Source organism: Zootoca vivipara, chromosome 8, assembly GCF_963506605.1.
Source record: "Zootoca vivipara chromosome 8, rZooViv1.1, whole genome shotgun sequence".
Taxonomy (NCBI): domain Eukaryota; kingdom Metazoa; phylum Chordata; class Lepidosauria; order Squamata; family Lacertidae; genus Zootoca; species Zootoca vivipara.
In genome coordinates, this window is record NC_083283.1 from 84,086,768 (window position 1) to 84,104,838 (window position 18,071).

Here is an 18,071-nt window from a genome sequence, read left to right on the forward strand (position 1 = left end):
GTGGCCAGCATGACTAAGCCGCTTCTGGTGAACCAGAACAGCGCACGGAAACGCCGTTTAATTTCCCGCTTGGAGCGGTACCTATTTATCTACTTGCACTTTGACGTGCTTTCGAACTGCTAGGTGGGCAGGAGCTGGGACCAAGCAACGGGAGCTCACCCCGTTGCAGGGATTCAAACCACTGACCTTCTGATCGGCAAGCTCTAGGCTCTGTGTTTTAACCCACAGCGCCACCTGCGTCCCAGTGCTACCATAGGGCCAGCTAATTCTCTCCTTTAGTCTGCCTGTCCCATTTCTTACTGCCACTGCTAGGCCCCAATCTGCCCTTTCTAGTGCTTCAAGGACAGCTGCCAGGAAATGCCTGGGCCACAGACGGAAGGATTAAACATTAATGGTAACCCTACCACTCTGGTAATGCTATCCGCTTTTCACAGCTCCCATGGGGAAAGCATTAGGCAAATAAGAGCACAATACAGTCAGCCATGGATGCTGAGCAGGTGGGCACTGCAGAGGGGAGCCCTTTATGAGCTAGTAAACATGCAGGGCATTGTAGAGAACACTCTTTCTAGGTAGCTGAGAACTGTTCTGTCTCCACTGCACCTTGCTCAAGGTTTCCATCTTCTGCTTGAGCTCTACGTATGTTGATATTGATGTCCACCAGAGTTTGGGACCTGGCTGCCTGGTTGCACTTGCCTCTCCAAAACAGATTCCTAAGGACTGACTCTCACTGACACCCCAAACTGAGCTGTCTCTGCTGTGTTTCCTTACAGGCTGAACAGGAAGTGCATGTTCAAGCAGCTGTGGGAATTCGACAGATACCAGGTATAGTACTCAACAGCTGGAGAATGGGAACCTGCTTTTTTGGGGATGGCTGCATAGCACCAAAAAACTTTGCTCTCTCCTATTCTACACTATTCCTTTTTCATATATTGCTTATTTCATAGAAGCAATGATAACATTTAGGGGAAACAGGAACCTTCTCTGCATCCTACAATGAAGAATCACCTCTTCTTAGCAAGAATAAAAATGGCCTTGAGGAGTGACCGTGTTTCTCATATTATAAGACACGTCTTATATTTATTTTTTCCTCAAAAAAACACACTATGGCTTATTTTCAAGGGATGTCTTATTTTTTTCCTCCTCCTCCTGCCGCGGCCGGCATTGCTGCTGCACCTATCTCTATGTCTTATTTTCGGGGTATGGCTTATATTCCTTGAATGCTTAAAAATCCTGCTATGGCTTATTTTATGGGTATGTCTTAAAATATGAGAAACAGGGTGATGTGTACAGATGTGAGCAATTGCTTTGTATTGATTCTGGCTGGGATACTTATGAGTCATTTCCACTTGATCTCTTTGTGAATTGCCCCATGCCAGTTTTTTCTTCCCATAAGGGTGGAGAGCCTTTAATTAATGACATTATTATTCAGAAACAATAATTAATAAAGTCTCTCCCTATGCCCATATGTTGGTAGAGAATAAGGTGGCTGTATTTCTAATTCGTACTCTTGCTTGATGTTCCTTCCAGGCTCATTGAAACAAGACAGCTTCCTGGTGGTGAACAAAGATTCCAACCGTCTGATATTCATTAGTAAGGCAGACAAAGGAGTGCAGGTGAGAAAGCTCCTAGAGCAGGGGTACCCTCCAGATATTGTTGTACTCCAGCTCCCATCGGCCCCAGCCAGCATGGCCAATGGTCAGGAATGATGCTGTTGTGTCCCCTAGCCCTAACCCCATTCAGGCACAGAGGAAGACACCTCTTGGAGTGTTGCCAGCCCCCGAGTTCTTCCAGGCCATAGGGCATTGCCTTATCAGATTCAGAAGACTCACTCTCAGGGCAGTCTCCATCACCTCAATGTCATAAGAGCCAATGGCTCCAAAATAAGGCAGTGGCCCTTTTAGGCTACAGACAGCTCCTCTGAGCGGATAGGTTCTAGGCTAGGCTAGCCAGCCTTCAGTTGGCCATGGGAGATCTGTGCACAGCTTCTTCCTAGGCGCAAAATACACTAGCCAACTTTCTCACAGTGATTTTCCCAAGGTCCTGACCGCATCTGCCTTGTCTGTATTATCCCAGACACCGACAACAACGAAAGATGGGGAAATTACTGGAAGGATTTGAGAGAGACCTCAAATCTTCAAGCACTAATTGAGCACTGCTGTCTCTTTTCAGGAAGGATGCTTCACCATTGATGGAGTCTTCAGTTTGGACACCGGGCAGGTACAACATACCCAGAATATTGTTCTGTGCAGCCCTTGCAATATATAACTTAATGATGTGCTAAGCTAGGATGGAACACTTGGTGCACCAATTTAGATTTCCGACATAACAGCTTTGATTTCACAAATGAGAGCTAGTTCTTAGGATATTTCGAGAGGTTCAAGTCCTCACCACCACAACCTAGGGCAGCTGTTGTGGCAGTGAAGTCTATAAATTAATTTTGCACTATGTGAAGAAATACCTTATTTTTGTTTGTCTTTTCTGCCAGTTAGTATCACTAGATGGTTCTGAGTTCTAGTATCATGGCAGAGGGACTTTATCTCCACCATGCATAATTTTATAAATTCATATTATGCACCCCCTGGCCTTTTTTTCTAAGCTAAGCTACTGAGCTTTTCTTCCATGTGAAAATGACAAATGTGTTAGCATTATCAGCATACTTTGTTGCAAACAAGTTCCAAAATGAATTTGGGGGAGAATGTTTTCACTAAAAATTTCAACATTTAATTTGTAAAAAAGAAAAAAGGTTCATGCTATACAGTAGGTTGTATTCAGGGAATAAACCAGTAAAGAGGGCTTCAATTTGTTGAGTGTCTGGAGCCCTGGTACCTAACCCAAGGCCTTATCTGGGTTGAAATGCACTAATGCTGGGCATGCAGATTATCATTTTTGTCCTTCACTCCAGGACAAGCTCTTCCTGGAGCAGCTGCAACCTCTGCTGGCCATGGTGCCTTTGGGCTACAGTGTGTCCTTGCTGGTTTGTGAAGCCCATCACGATGGAACCCAGACACAAATCCAAGCCTTTGTCCAGAAGGTGAGGGAGACTTCTATAATATGTAGTCATTATGGAATGAAATTATGACCGGGGAGGATGATAGATGGCACCTGACTCTTAGAAAGAAGGATGCTACCCATGAGAGCTCACATGCAGTTCATTCCCCATAACATTGGGGTGGGGAAACTCCAGCTCAGGGGCTAAATGTGGCCCTCCAATGTTCTCCATGTGGCCCTCAGGACTTTCCCCAATCTGTGCCTCATCCCCAGTCCTGAACAACAATTCCAAAAGGATGCAAAAGCATCAGTTGTAAGCAGCCGCTAGTGTATGCAAGGCATAAATTCTAGTGAGTTGCATTTTTTCCCCCTTTCCCCCATTTGTCCTCAGGTAATAGAATCTGTCTTGCAAGAAACCAGCTCTGCCAAAAATTGTACTCAGTACCTCCAAACCATCACCTTTGTCCAGGTAAGCATGCCTTGCATAGGGCGGCACAAACTTTATACACTCAATGCTCTTCCGTAAAAACATTATTGTAAGTTGCTTGTGTCCTCATTGCTATGGCCCATAGGTCACTGTCCCAAATATCTGTTTGTTCTGCAACCCATGGAAGCTGTTATTTTCATTTTTACTGATGTGACTATAATAGATTTTGCACTTTCAGGTTTGCCACTGCCATTTTACAGGGTTCACCCCAGTCACAGCTGTATTGATACTTTTCTCACATCCATCCCATTTCAGATCTACACAGATGGAAAGGCTCAGGACCTCCTCAGCCCCAGAAGTCGAGTCCTGCAGGTGATGGACCTCCCTCCGCTGGGGCTGTAAGCATCCAATTCCAAGGCTATGGTGTTAGATTGGTCTTTGTTGAGGAGGAGAGGAAACATTAGCACAGAAAACAGAGAAGACTCTGGGATTTAGCTTTTTATTTCTCAGAGATCAGAGATCCATTCACCCAATGGAACAGAATATGACAGAGCTGTTCAACAGTGGAATGGACACCCTTGGGAGGTGGTGGGCTCATCTTTCTTGGAGGATTTTAAGCAGAGGATGGATGGCCGTCTGCCATGGGTGCTTTAGTTTTTTTTTTTTTTCTGTAAATTTTTTTTTTATTAAAGGTTTTCTCAGTTTACAAAGACATAGGCAATGTCTCTCATAGCTTTTTTACAGATCAGTTTCAATTGTTGAGACATTGGGGAGGAAAGGGGGGAGAGCGGTGGATGAGGGGAGGGGTTGGGGGTTGGGGTGGGGTAACAGTGTTTCTAGATTACTTAAAGTGGGGGGGGTGTCAGCATTGGTTGTGCAGGTTCTTTGTTGTGCCTTTGTTTTCCTTTGATGGTGAGAGTTTTTGGGGTTGGCTTAGGATATAGTTTTCTTTTGTGGTTGGCTGTGGTGGTCTGTTTTATGTGAGTAGGGCGGGCGGGTGTTCTGGGTCAGGTTAGCCATATTGATTTGTATGTTGCTGGTGGGTTTCTGTCGTTGTCTTGTTGGGCTGTGTATGTGATAAAGGGGAACCATACTGGGGTGAAGCCGTCTTCTTCTATTTGGCCCCGTGTCAATTTCAACTTATTGGTTAATTTTTCTAATAGGGCTGTTTCCCATACCGTCTGGTACCACTGATCCATGTTTACTCCTGCCAGGTCTTTCCAGTGTCTGGTTATGGTGTTTCTGGTAGCTGAGAGTAAGTGGGTTATGAGTTCTTTGTGATGTAAGTGGGCATTATTGTCCTGGAAGATGTTTAGCAAGGCCAGTTCTGGGGTGAGTTCTAATGTTTGTTGGGTTATTTTACCTATTTCTCTTATGGTCGTTCTCCAGAATTGTTGGGCTTTGGGGCATTCCCACCACATGTGAAAATATGTGCCTGTTGAGGTGCATCCTCTCCAGCATTTTGATGAGGTTCCTGGGCGTATTAGTGCTAGTTTTCGTGGTGTTAGGTACCACCTGTAGATGGTTTTCAGAGTGAGTTCTTTCCTTTTTGCTGATATGGATTTAAAGGGGGGTTTAGACCACATTCTGGTCCACTGAGTGGGGTTAATCTCATAGCCTATGTCTTCTTCCCATTGTTTTTTTATTGTGTCTGGGGAGTTTGTGGGATTTTGGAGCAGTATTTTATATATTGCAGAAACCATCCCTTTGCCGTGACCCTTTGTCGTTAGGAGGTTTTCAAAAGGTGTCAGGGGTCTTGTTGCTGCTAATTTTATTGCTGGCTTGTTTAAGAGGGTATGTAATTGGTGTTGTGCTAACCAGGGTATTTGGGTGTCTTCTAGTTTATCCTGTATTTCTTGTGTTGTCAGAGGTATGTTATTTTTATAGAAGTCCGTTAGGCGATATAGGCCTTTGGTTTGCCAGTTTTTAGTGTGGATGTTTTGTGCTGCATGGTGGAATAATGGATGGTAGATCAGGGGGAGTAGTGGGGATGTGGTTGGGGATAGTTTGTCCATTTCTGTTTTCCATGCTTTGAACATGGTTTGTGTGTATCTATTGAGTGTTGTGGGGATCCTTCTTAGCTTGTTTGGGAGGAATGGGTATGCTGTGGTGCTGATATTTTCAATTGTGTCTCTCTCTAAGTGTATCCATTGTTTTGTCTCATCTTCCAGCATATATGGGATTATATGTCGTATTTGATTGGCCCTATAATATGTTTCTATGTTAGGGATTCCCCATCCCCCTTGTGAGGTGGGGAGGTGCAGGTATTTGGTGCTTATTCTTGGTTTTTTATGCGAGAAGATGAAGGAGTGCAGTTTTCTCTGCCATCTGCGGAGTTGAATTGGGGGAATCCAGATTGGGAGGGTTTGGAATAAGTAGGTTAATTTTGGGAGAGTGATCATTTTGATCATTGCCATTTTATCTGAGAGGGTGAAATTCATGTTGTCCCATCTCTTCAGGTCCTTGTTTATTTGTCGCCACAAGGGTTTGTAGTTGTGTAGGTATAATTTGTTGAGATTTTTGGTTATTTGTACCCCTAGGTATCTGAACTTGGTGTGACAAAGTTTTATTTTGGTGATATTAGTGAGTTCTTTCTGGGTGTGGGGAGGAGTGTTGAAGCACATGGCTTCCGATTTTGCAAAGTTTACTCGCAGGCCTGACACCGTCGCAAATGTGTTGAGTTCTCTGGTTAGGGGGATTGCTGTGTTTAAGGGGTCTGATGTTGTGACCATTAGGTCGTCTGCAAAGAGCCCTATTTTATATGTTCTGCCTTTTATTTTCACTCCTCTGATGTCTGTGGCTGCACGGATTCGGATTGCTAGCGGCTCTAGGGCCAGTATAAATAGGAAGGGGGATAGTGGGCATCCTTGTTTTGTGCCCCTTTGGATTTTTATGCTATTCGAGTCTATGTTGTTGATTCTGCAATTTGCTGAGGCTTGTGAGTATATTTGTTTGAGGATTTGTAGAAAGTTTGGGCCAAATTTCATGCTAGTTAATACTGCTAACAGGTATTTCCATTCTAGGCAATCAAAGGCCTTGAGGATGTCTAGAGACATAATAGTCAGTGGGGTTTTGGTTGCCTTGCTGTGCTCGATTAGGTTCAGCAGTTTCCTGATGGGGTCCGTGATGTTGCGACCAGGGACGAATCCGGTCTGATCTGGGGCTACTAAGTTGCATAAAAAGTTTTTTAAGCGGTTGGCCAGGATTGATGTGAATATCTTGTAGTCTTGGTTTATTAATGAGATTGGGCGATATGATTCGACTTTGAGATTGTCCTTCTGTGGTTTTGGGATGGAGACTATTTTGGAGTGGGTCCAGGATTTGGGGATGGGCCCCCCTTTCATGATGTCATTAAATAGGCGAGTTATGTGTGGCAATAGGGGTTCTTTGAATTTCTTATAGAATTCTGCTGTGAAGCCGTCTGGGCCTGGGGCCTTGTGTGGTTTCAGGTTTTTGAGGACCATGTCTATTTCCTCTGGGGTGATGGGCCTGTCCATGTATTCCTGTTCTTCATCTGTTAAGGTAGGCATGGTCAGTCCTGCTATGAATTCTTTTATTTCCTTCTCAGGTGGGTTGTGGGAGGTGTATAGATTAGAGTAAAATTCTGCAAATTCTGAAGTTATTTCTTTGGGGGAGAATGTTGTGTTGCCGTCTTTTTTAGTGATGCAGTGTATTCTTGTTTTGAGTGTTCTTTTCCTACATCTATTCGCTAATAGTCTGGAGTTTTTCCCTCCATATTCATAGAAGCGTTGTTTAGAATATAGAATGTTGATCATTGTTTTATTAATTTCTAGGGAATCTATTTCTCTTCTCTTTTGTTCTATAAGTTTAAGAAGTTTTTTGGATCCTGTTTGTTTGTATCGTGATGTGAGGGTCGTAATGTCTTGTTCTAGTTTAGTAATCTTTGTGGAGGTTTGTTTTTTAAGGAGTGTTTTCTCTTTTATGCAAGCTCCTCTGGTGACTGCTTTCATTGCGTCCCATAGGAGAGGGGTTGTTATGTTGTCTACATCATTTTCTTTGAAGTAATTTTGGAGGGTTTTTGTGAGACTTTCTCTAGTTTGTTTGTTTGTGGTTAGGATGGGGCTAAAGGACCATGATGGGGTACTATGTGTTCTCTCTCCTATTTTAATGGTGACTTCTACTGGGGCATGGTCTGTGATTTTAATGTTGCCTATGTTTGATGATTCCACCCGAGGGATTAGGTTCTGTGTGAGCAGAATGCTGTCCAATCTGGACGTTGTGCCATGTCGTCCAGATTGGAATGTGTGGGTAGTGTCTCCCGGGTTTTGTTCACATGGGTGCTTTAGTTGAGATTCCTGCATTGCAGAGGGCTGGACTAGATGACCCTAGGGCTGGACTAGATGACCCTTCCAACCCTACAATGCTATGATTCTATGAATGGCTGGGGAAGCATCTGACTGGATGGTATGCACAAGAAATTTAGTTCAGACAGACTACAGTTTATCTAAGGCAGGCATCGGCAATATTTTCCGGCTGTGGGCTGGATCATTCCCACAGACGATTGTCCGTGGGCCGGACTTGCACAGAAGCGATTTCCAGTGCCGCGTTATGCATGTCTGGGGCGCTGGAAATCGCTTCTGCGCATGCTCGGAAGCCAGAAATCACTTCTGTGCATGCCCAGAAGCCAAAAATCGTGCTTGCTCAGAAGCGATTTTCGGCATCTGGGCATGCGCAGACGCGGTTTCTGGCATCTGCATGTGCGCAGATGCCATAACCGACACCACTCAGCGAGTCCCCACACCGTGCCGCGCCAGTTTAGCGCAGCGTGCGGGGGACTTGCTGAGCAGGCAGTTTGGTGACCAGGTGGCTCGTGGGCCGGATAAATGGCCTCCGTGGGCCGTATCTGGCCCATGGGCCGGAGGTTGCCGACCTCTAATCTAAGGCATCAGGAACGTGAATATGTTGTTGGTTTTTTTTTTTTGTCTTGGCACTTTCCCCAGGAAAACCTGTGTTTTACCACTGAATGAGAGCAAACAGCAACCGGGTTTTCCCAGGAAAAGTGGCAGGGTAAAAAAACAATGCCCAACATCACGCTTGACCATGGAGCTGTAAAGCTGAGACCTGTCCCTGGAAAGGGTGGAGTAAAAGGAAGTCTGGATGAGCCCTGAGTTTCTGAGGTACCTCTGACCGCCCTCCTTATTACTTCTACGGCACCCTAATTAAGATGCCTTGCACTATCAACTCTTTCCTTCTCTCTTTAGGATGGTAGAAGAAGCGGCTGAAGTAGTTGTGGCCAATTCACAAGCTGCCACTCATTGCTACTTGCAGGGGATGTCGTTGCACCAAAGTTGTTTGCAGAAATCTTTCCAGGAGCAGCACAAAGCAGCCATGTAAGGGTCGCAGGAAGGGGAGCGCTCTTTTGAGGGGAGGAGAGCAGCACACACAGCTCAAGATTCTGACATTCTCTCTGATGCACCTTCCTGAAGCCATCTTGGAGATCTCCATTCGAGAGGCCGAATATTCTCCTCCTGCAATCTGTGCCACTTGAGTGCCACTTAGAAGTGTACTGGCTAGACTTTGGCCTTGCTCACATGTGTGCTGCTTGCATCATGGACGTGCAGTTTAGCACCAGGCGCTGTACACAGTCACTGGTACAATCACTATTCTTTGGTGGGAAGTTGAGACTGAGTCAGTCCTGGTTCTTCCTAGGCCAGGGGTGGCCAACTTGGTGCCCTGCAGATTATTTGAATGAGAACTTCCACCAGACCCAGTCAGCATGGCCAATTATGATGGCAGCTGGGGGGGGGGCACCACAGTGGCGTCTCCTGCACTAGGCCTTTGGCTTCTGTGACTTACGATCAAAAATTTGCTTTTTAAAAGCAGCATCATTTCTTGCTGAACCCCAAGGCTATTCTTAACTCATGATGACACAAGAATACTTCCCTGCCAGTCCTTTCAATTTGAGGAAGGAAAGAGCTAAGAACTTGCACAATGCCTGCTAGGAACCGATTCTGCAGCTGGCGCTTCACACCCCCCCCCCAAGGTTTTACAGTAATGCCACAGCCATTTCACGTGTTTTTAGAATGTACACAGCAGCATCCCAGCAGTGAGCTGTCCCTTTAACTTATACACATTCAGCCTGAAGTTTAATGGACACCCATCCACCCACAGTTGTCCCTTCTCTGCACATTTGGGACCTTGCATTTCCAGGGTTCGGATCTTACTAATTCAGCCATGGGGCAAGAGGTGGGGTGCTATTGCTTGCTGGGACTGTGAGGGAGAAGGGCAAGAGAAGCACTAGGTTGGAGGTGAGGAGCGCAGATGCCCACACACTGGTGCCCTCCCCCCGCTGCCACCAGCCCACTGCCTTCTGCACCTGGCCTTGGACAACAGCAATGCCACTGCACTATAAAAAGATAAAAATCTGATCTGAGAGGTAACCAGTAACTGAAGCTGTAGCAGTTCTGGTATGCCAAGGGGTTCCAGAGTATACCAGTCTGTCTGGATGAGGGGTGTTGCTTAGGGAAGCGGTGTAGGATGAGGCACATCAATATCTGGCAGAGACCTTTGCTCCACCTGACAGCAGAGCAGCCCCAGGGTCAAGGATGAGCACCATCAGGCAGTTTGTTGCTAATGGCCCCGATCCTTGAGAGCATCCACTGCCTACCTTGCCACCAACTCTATTTTGCTTTCTTGCTTGCTTATGAGACACCTCATAAAATACTTTGTCTAGGGGGCTGTACATCTAGAAGAGAACAAAAACATAACAGTAAAACCACACTGTAATAAAACCAAATTAAACTTAAGAGAATCAACCTCCAAAAATAGCACAGCTGTATTAAAAGTAACAATTGCCCTTGCGGGTGAGAAAGGAAGGGAGGAAAGGAAGTGGCTCCTGTCCAAGTGACTCCAAACTTTAGAGAGGCGCACACATTCATTCATTCATTCATTCATTCATTCATTGACTGCTCTTTTGTCCAAATCTGATATATATTAAAAACTTGTATTTCATTATTTTTCTTTAAAAAGGTGTTTGTTTGTAACTGCAGGTAAGCAAATGCATGTCTGGATACCCACAAAGGAACTCAAGTTCCCTTGCTAGCAGCAACCCACACACATTTTTTAAACTGCTCTTTTGTGCAAATCCTATACGTATGCTTCTGCACGCAAGGAAATATTTAAAAAAGGAGTTGTATTAAATGCTGTGCTAGCAGAGCTCCACTGGTGCAAGAGGGCTTCTGTTTCCTCTTCCCACTTCCCACCCTGCCCCCAGCGTGCCCTCAAAATCGGCTGTGGAGGGTTCCGCAACCCTCCAGAGCTGATACTGAGGGTGCACAGCGTGCTGGAAGGGACAGAAAAGGAAGTTCCGTTGCACACACAGAAGTCCCTTGCAGCAGCAGAGCTGCAGTGTTGGTTGCGGTCCTCATACTTGCATGCATGCCAGACCTCAGCTTCCAGGAACTTACAGTGGGTGGGGAAATGCTAACTGAGGGGAGGAGGCAACACAAAACCACACAAAAACCTCCCATCAATAATAATAATAATAATAATAATAATAATAATAATAATTTATTTATACTCCGCCCATCTGGCCGGGTCTCCCCAGAAAAATAAAACACAATAATCTATTAAACATTAAACATTAAAAGCCTCCCTGAACAGGGCTGCCTTCAGATCAAGCACCGTCCAGGAAACATGAAGGTAGATTTTGGAAGTACATACTTGAGTGCACTTGTGTGGGCAAAGGTGCACATATGTGCACATGGAAACAGCAACCCATGTATGCATTAACACCCTAGTCTGGACACAGCCTGTGTCATGCATTGGTCCATGTAGCTCAGTCACTGTTTGCTCCATCAGGGTTCCTGATGCAAGTTAGAAGAAGGCCTTCCATTATCCTTCCCCTCACTGCCATTCCAGAAGATTGCAGAAGCAGAGGTGAAGACTGCACTGGGAATTACACAGTGGAGTATTAACAGTGAAACTGAGTTGCACAATTCGGACAACAGCTTCATGTAAAACGTAAATGACAATAGCCAGATACTGGTAGTGCGAGCTTAGAGATGGCAATTCTCACCTATCTGTCCCAGACCATCCTAATCTTCTCTTTCCTACCTTCCCCCTGAGATGTGGCAACCTCTTCACCATCACCATGGAGACTAAAGCAGAGAGTGGTCAGGGGCTTCAGCGAGCTACTGTCAAGATCTTTGAGTTTTCTGGAGGAAATGAGCAACACTCTCCTGACCCGTGAGTATGGGGTGGGCCTGAGTAGAGGTCAAGCAGATTATCAGAGAATGCGCAGGAAGCACAAGGCCTCCTTTTCTATAATAATAATAATAATAATAATAATAATAATAATAATAATATATTATTTATACCCCGCCCATCTGGCCGGGTTCCCCCAGCCACTATGGGCGGCTTACAACAAAACATTTAAATACAGAAATCCATCAAACATTAAAAGCTTCCCTAAACAGGGCTGCCTTAAGATGCCTTCTAAAGGTCTGGTAATTGTTGTTCTCTTTGAACTCTGGTGGGAGGGCATTCCACGGGGTGGGCGCCACTACCGAGAAGGCCCTCTGCCTGGTTCCCTGTAACTTGGCTTCTCGTAGCGAGGGAACCGACAGAAGGCCCTCGGCACTGGACCTCAGTGTCCGGGCAGAACGATGGGGGAGGAGACGCTCCTTCAGGTATACAGGACCAAGGCCGTTTAGGGCTTTCAAGGTCAGCACCAAGACTTTGAATTGTGCTCGGAAACGTACTGGGAGCCAATGTAGATCTTTCAGGACCGGTGTTATGTGGTCTCGGCGGCCGCTCCCAGTCACCAGTCTAGCTGCCGCATTCTGGGCTAGTTGTAGTTTCCGGGACACCTTCAAAGGTAGCCCACGTAGAGCGCATTGCAGTTTCTGGGAATGTGTAGCCCCTAAATCTTTGATACTGGGGCACAGCCACCTTCACTGCTCGGGACTCGGCCAAATTAGTTCTGCTTTAAGAAATGTGCTTATTCTCTGCCTCCTGGGTGATCTGTTCCTTGCTGCTCCTTTCCTGTACAGTTTTTTGCCTCTTTTCCGAGCTTCGTCTGCTGCGGCTCTTCCTGCTGATGACACAGGGTTCCTCTGCTGGATGCTGAAGCATTTGCTGGAAGAAAATGCCCTCACCTTCCTGCTGTTGTGCCTGACCCTGCCAGGTACCACAATTACATGTATCTTTTTCTTTTGTATGGTTTTGAAGGGAAGGTTGTTTTTGTTGTAGCTCGTCAAGCACTGTTCCCTTCTCAAGTGCATGAACATACATGTTCCATGATCTAATTGTAAGGGTTGTTGTTTTTCTCTGTACCTGGAAAGAGCAAGGCAAAATATGTGTGGATAAGCCCACAGTGTATCGTATCAGAGTTTTAAAAGAGAACGATAAGTTTGCCTCAAGTGGGGACTACTGCTCTTGAGGCCAACCAAGAAACCTAGATGTTACAAAGTCTGGCTGAGAGTTTTGTGGGGGTTTTCCCCCCAGATGCTTCTGGAGAAGAGATACGGTCTGCCATCTCACTGACTGAACAAGTGAGGACTGTGACAAAGAGAGTGTCACCAGTCCATTGGGATCCCACTCATGAGGCTCAGAAACGAAGAGAGGTGATAGGAGAGCTGAGAGCCCAGCTGGCCTTCAGGAGTCGGATGGACCGGAAGGACATCCTCAGCCAATTGGAGGTGGTGATCAAGGAGATACAGGTAACTGCACACCATCAGCATTGGTTTACAACCATAGCCTGTTCCGGAGGTCTGGTTGTAAACCAAAACAGGTGGTAACCCAACACGCGCTTTCACCATAGCTGCCAAGTTCCGGCCTGAGAAATAAGGGACTGGACCGGAAGTAGCAGACCGGAAGTAGCGCAGCCGCCATTTTGGAACTGGGCGGAGCATGCTCAGAAGCTACTTTTGATGCTGCTCTGCCCTGTTCCAAAATAGCCGCCGCACCAGAGGTCGCGCTGCAGCCATTTTGGAACTGGGCAAAGCAGCATCAAAAGTCGCTTCTGAGCATGCTCCGCCCAGTTCCAAAATGGCCGTCGCGCCAGAATAAACCAGGAAAAAACAAAAAAATCCGTTTTTTTCGGCTGGGGACAGCTGGAAAAACGGGGGTTTCCCGGGCAATACGGGAGACTTGGCAGCTATGGCTTTCACTAATAGGGCCTCCAAAAATAAATTGGTTGCAATCCCCAAAAAAGGGTTGTAATCCAAAAAAGGGGCACACATTCCAGGGTTTGACGTGGTTGTAATCCAAAACAGTTGTAATCCAAAACGGTTGCAAACCAAGGTACCACTGTAGTTGGTATGAACTCTGCATAATGAAGTATCTCATGCAGCCAGAGTTGAAAGGCCATGTTTGAAGCACAATATTCTGGACTCGCAGAAGACTGGGCAGTTAACTGTAGAATCTCTCAGGCACTCAAAAGAATGATCTGCATTTAATGGACAGTTACCTGAATTTATAGATAGATAGATAGATAGATAGATAGATAGATAGATAGATAGATAGATAGATACTTTATTGTCATTGTACATAGTACAACGAAATTGAATGCCATCCCATAAAAACAAACAATAACACAATTACAGACACACACACACACACAACCATCACAACTCCCCAAGATCATATTATTTAGTTATAGCATTTAAGATGGTTATAGCTCTTGGATAGAAATTGTTTTTTAATCTATTCATTCTTGATTTAATTGTTCTGTATCTCTTGCCCGAAGGCAACGGTGCAAAAAGACTATATCCAGGATGAGATGATTAAATCCTAAATAAGTAGAACATAACCACCCATAGAGCTCTGCTGGATCAGACCAACAGGGCATCCTGCCTCCCAAAGGGACCAGGGATGTCAGAAAGAGGAGCCCTCTCCTGTCATTGCTCCCTAGCAATTGGTATTTCATGGGATACTGCCCCCATGTGCGAGAGTTTCACATGGCCATATGACTAATAGTTGATACAGGACTTGACAGCCGTGAACGTGTCAAATTGTATTCTAAAACCAAGTTTATTTGCTATACATATAAGCACACCTTGTGGCAGCAAGTTCCATAAATTAATTAGGCACCAATTAGTTTCATGGTTGGATTCCAAATTTAATTATAATGAGAAAAACCTATGTTCACTTTCTCTACACCACACATAACTGATAAAACTTGAGTGTGTGTCACCCCCTGTCCCTTATAATTTTTTCCCCTATGTTATAAAACCTCGAACACATTAGCCTTTCATTGTAGGCAAGGTGCTCCAGTCCTCCCTGATAATTTTGGCTGCTCTTTCCTTCACTTTTCCAAGTTTACATCATCCTTTTAGAGATGGGACAACTCCATTTATATGTCATGTTCCAATTGCAGCTGCACTGTAGGTTTGTGTGTGGTCACTGCAATCTTGAAACTCATTTTTAGTCTCAGTCCGTTTCCTAGTTATTCCTGATATTGAATTCATCTCACTAAACTAAATTAAAATTAAAATTAAACTGTAATATTATTATTTTCATGATTTTGAAAAATGTTTAGCAATTTTAAAACAAGTTAATTTTGAAAATGCTAATCATTGGCCAGTCTCTTACATTTTAATTCTCTAACCTATGTGTGTGTGTGGGGGGTTACCCCCTTAATTGCACTGTTTTTATCCCAGAAAATCAGTACAGTCGTACCTTGGATCCCGAAGATCTTGCGACTTGAACGTTTTGGCTCCCGAGCGCCGCAAACCTGGAAGGGAGTATTCCAGTTTGCGAATGTTCTTTGGAACCTGAACGTCTGACGTTGCTTGGTTGTTGTGAAGGAGTGAAAGCCAGTGACCTATCTTGGAACACTGTAAAGACCAGGCAAGAGCCATTTTATATAGCCAGAAAAGCCATTTTATAAAAGCAAGCTAAAAGCTAAAATCTATTTCTCTTTCTCCGGCTTGCAACAGCAGTATCAAAAATAGAATTTTGCAAACGGCAGCAAGCTACTGCGGTTAGGGTATTTTGCAAGCTTTAAGCTATTTATGAGAAATGATCCCCTGACATTTGCCTCAAAACTTAGATGAACCACGATAAGCAAGCAAAGAGCAGGATGTTCAGCTCCCCACAAAACTAGTTAGTTCTCGCTTCTCCAGGATGTGCCCACCACAGGACTCCAGGTGCGACACACTGTTATGAGCTGTCAAGACCACTAACTCTCTTGCGTACATTTCTAAGAAGGGGGCCGTGGTTATCGGAATTAGTTAAGTGTCAGGAAGTTTCTCTCAATAATAAGCCTGCAGCACCATCTAGTGGATAGGGCAGCTTGGAACCAAACAAGGCAACCACCAATTTTCATTGGTTGAGCTTTAATGAATATGCATCAGGAAGTATAAGAACTTGCTAGCCATTGGTTGGGGGGAGGTTACTGGGTTGGAAGAGGGGTTGGGCCTTGCTTGTGCTAAGAGTATAAAAGATGGATCAATTTTTGGTCACAGCATGCATTTTTTCCATTTCTAAATGCATCCAACTTGCTTTGTACAAAACAACTTGAATCTATATAAACTTTCTTGTTAAAAGAATATCGCTGCCTGGCTTTCATTTCTGGTCAATCTCTGAAGTCCTGGAACTTGCTTAACAGCACCTTACATTTCTGGTGCCCCAGGTGACTCGGATCAAAAGGACCTTAAGTCCTTAATAAGACCAGAAGGCAGCTCCCTTGCCCTTTATGGGCAGGGCGGGGCGGCAGCCAACCGGCTAACCAGCTACTCCAGCGCGCACCGAAAACCTTTCTTCGGAGGAGAGCGGACGGCACTTGGACCCCCTGCGCCCTGCACCAAAGAGGCAACGGATTGAAGAACCGAGGTTGAGAGGACAGGACAGAAACCAGCCAGCTGGGGGGTGAGTAAAACAAGCCCTAAGGGGGAATAGGAAGACCTCCTTTTAATTAAGGAGAAGGGAGATCCTGATCACATCTCCAGCGTGTTGGTGGTAACAGGGGAAGGATTGTCCCCCTGACAAGCACCCACGCTTAGGAAAAAGGAAGAAAGAGAAAGGGGGGGAACCGGGAGGTTAGAGTGTGGTGCAGCGTCCAGCAAAAGAGGCACCTTTGGTGTGCATGTGTGCTTGACAACCCCAGGGCATTCCCCTGGGGTAGTAGCAACCAGTACCTCGGTTCTCAGCCGGGCGACCGCGTCTGGGCAGGGAAAGTTGCGAACTGAGTCTGTGAGTGCTTGAGTGTGTGAACGCTGCACAGGGCCATACTAAATATGGGAGGGGGAGGCTCAAAGGGTCCAATGACCCCCCTTCAATGCATGCTGAACAACTTCGATAAGGGCTTCTCCGGTGACTATGGCATAGAAATGACACCAGAACGCTTACGGAACTTGTGTGAATTAGACTGGCCAACGCAAGGCACCGGGTGGCCCTCAGAGGGGAGTTTTGATAGGTACCTGGTCGGACGTTTGTGGGCCAACATCATCAAGGACAAGGGAGGTCATCCCGATCAGATACCGTTTGTGGACAGTTGGCTGAACGTCATAATAGAAGACCCCCCTTGGCTGAAGAAATGCAAGACTGACCAATGCAAGGTCATGGCCCTCGGGAATGAAATTAGAGGAGGACAAGTAGGAAAATGTCTTAAGAAGCCCATCTACCAGGGACCAGAGGCAGAAGTCCTCGCTCCACCCCCATATGTTCCAAGTGCCGTGGTGGCCCCACTGGGAGACCAGGGACAAGCACCCCATGTCCCCAACGCTCCACCGCTGCCCCAATATGTGGCCCCAGGAGCCGAAGCAGGAGGCGGGGTGCCCTCAGCCAGCCCAGAAAGCAAAGGGACAGAGCCTACTGAACAGGTTCTGGAGGAATTATACCCCAATCTTAAAGAATTGAGGGAGAAAATGAGTAGGTGCCGGTCCTCCACCACCATGTATCGGAAGGCTGAAGAGGCTTATCGCAACGGGCGAAATAAGGCATTGGGGGACTACATAAAGCGGTCCAGGTCCACCGCAGAGGCAGGAGCAGCAGTCCTGACACCCCTTCGCGTAGTCTGGGACAATCCACCACCGGCACCCCCTGCAGTTCAGGGAGGACAAGGCGGTGCACAAGTTGACCCTCCACGTAGGACATTCACCCTCCAGTACGTCCCCTTCACCACCACCGATTTGATGAATTGGAAGACCCACACCCCTGCATTTGCTGAGAAACCCCAGGCAATGGTGGACTTGCTGTCCTCCATATTTGCAGCCCATGAACCTACCTGGCCAGACTGTCAGCAGCTGCTGAGCACCCTTTTTACTTCAGAGGAGAGGAGACGAATTAATTCACAGGCATGTGAACATCTAAAAGATCAACAGGTGGCCGAACGGGACTGGCCTGGCCGCTATCCCCTGACCGACCCACATTGGGACCCAAATGTCCCAGACCAGCGCACTGCCCTGACAACCTACCGAGAAATTCTCCTGCATGGCGTTCGTAGGGCAGCTAGAAAACCAACAGACTTGTCTAAAGTCTCGACTGTAACACAGAAACCAGATGAAAGTCCCGGTGATTTTCTTGAGCGCCTGATGGAAGCCTATAGAATTTGGACCCCTTTCGACCCTGAAGACGCTGCACATGAGTTAATGGTGAACGCCTCCTTCATAGGACAGTGTGCAAAGGACATCAGAACAAAGATCCAGAAACAGGCCGGGTTCCAAGGCATGTCTAGATCCCAAATCATGGC

At 46.1% G+C, this 18,071-nt stretch overlaps 1 protein-coding gene across 1 annotated transcript in view; it reads left to right on the forward strand.

Annotated features, from left to right (window-relative positions):
- Positions 1-482: 482 nt before the first annotated feature.
- Positions 483-18,071, forward strand: part of LOC118079398 (uncharacterized) — a 30,916-nt gene continuing 13,327 nt past the window's right edge. The window contains exons 1-11 of the mRNA XM_060278250.1: positions 483-497; positions 771-822; positions 1,528-1,613; positions 2,170-2,217; positions 2,903-3,031; positions 3,380-3,457; positions 3,731-3,813; positions 8,638-8,766; positions 11,504-11,623; positions 12,430-12,563; positions 12,884-13,098. Of these exons, the coding sequence (XP_060134233.1) occupies positions 483-497; positions 771-822; positions 1,528-1,613; positions 2,170-2,217; positions 2,903-3,031; positions 3,380-3,457; positions 3,731-3,813; positions 8,638-8,766; positions 11,504-11,623; positions 12,430-12,563; positions 12,884-13,098 (1,089 nt within the window). The remainder of the gene's footprint in view (positions 498-770; positions 823-1,527; positions 1,614-2,169; positions 2,218-2,902; positions 3,032-3,379; positions 3,458-3,730; positions 3,814-8,637; positions 8,767-11,503; positions 11,624-12,429; positions 12,564-12,883; positions 13,099-18,071) is intronic.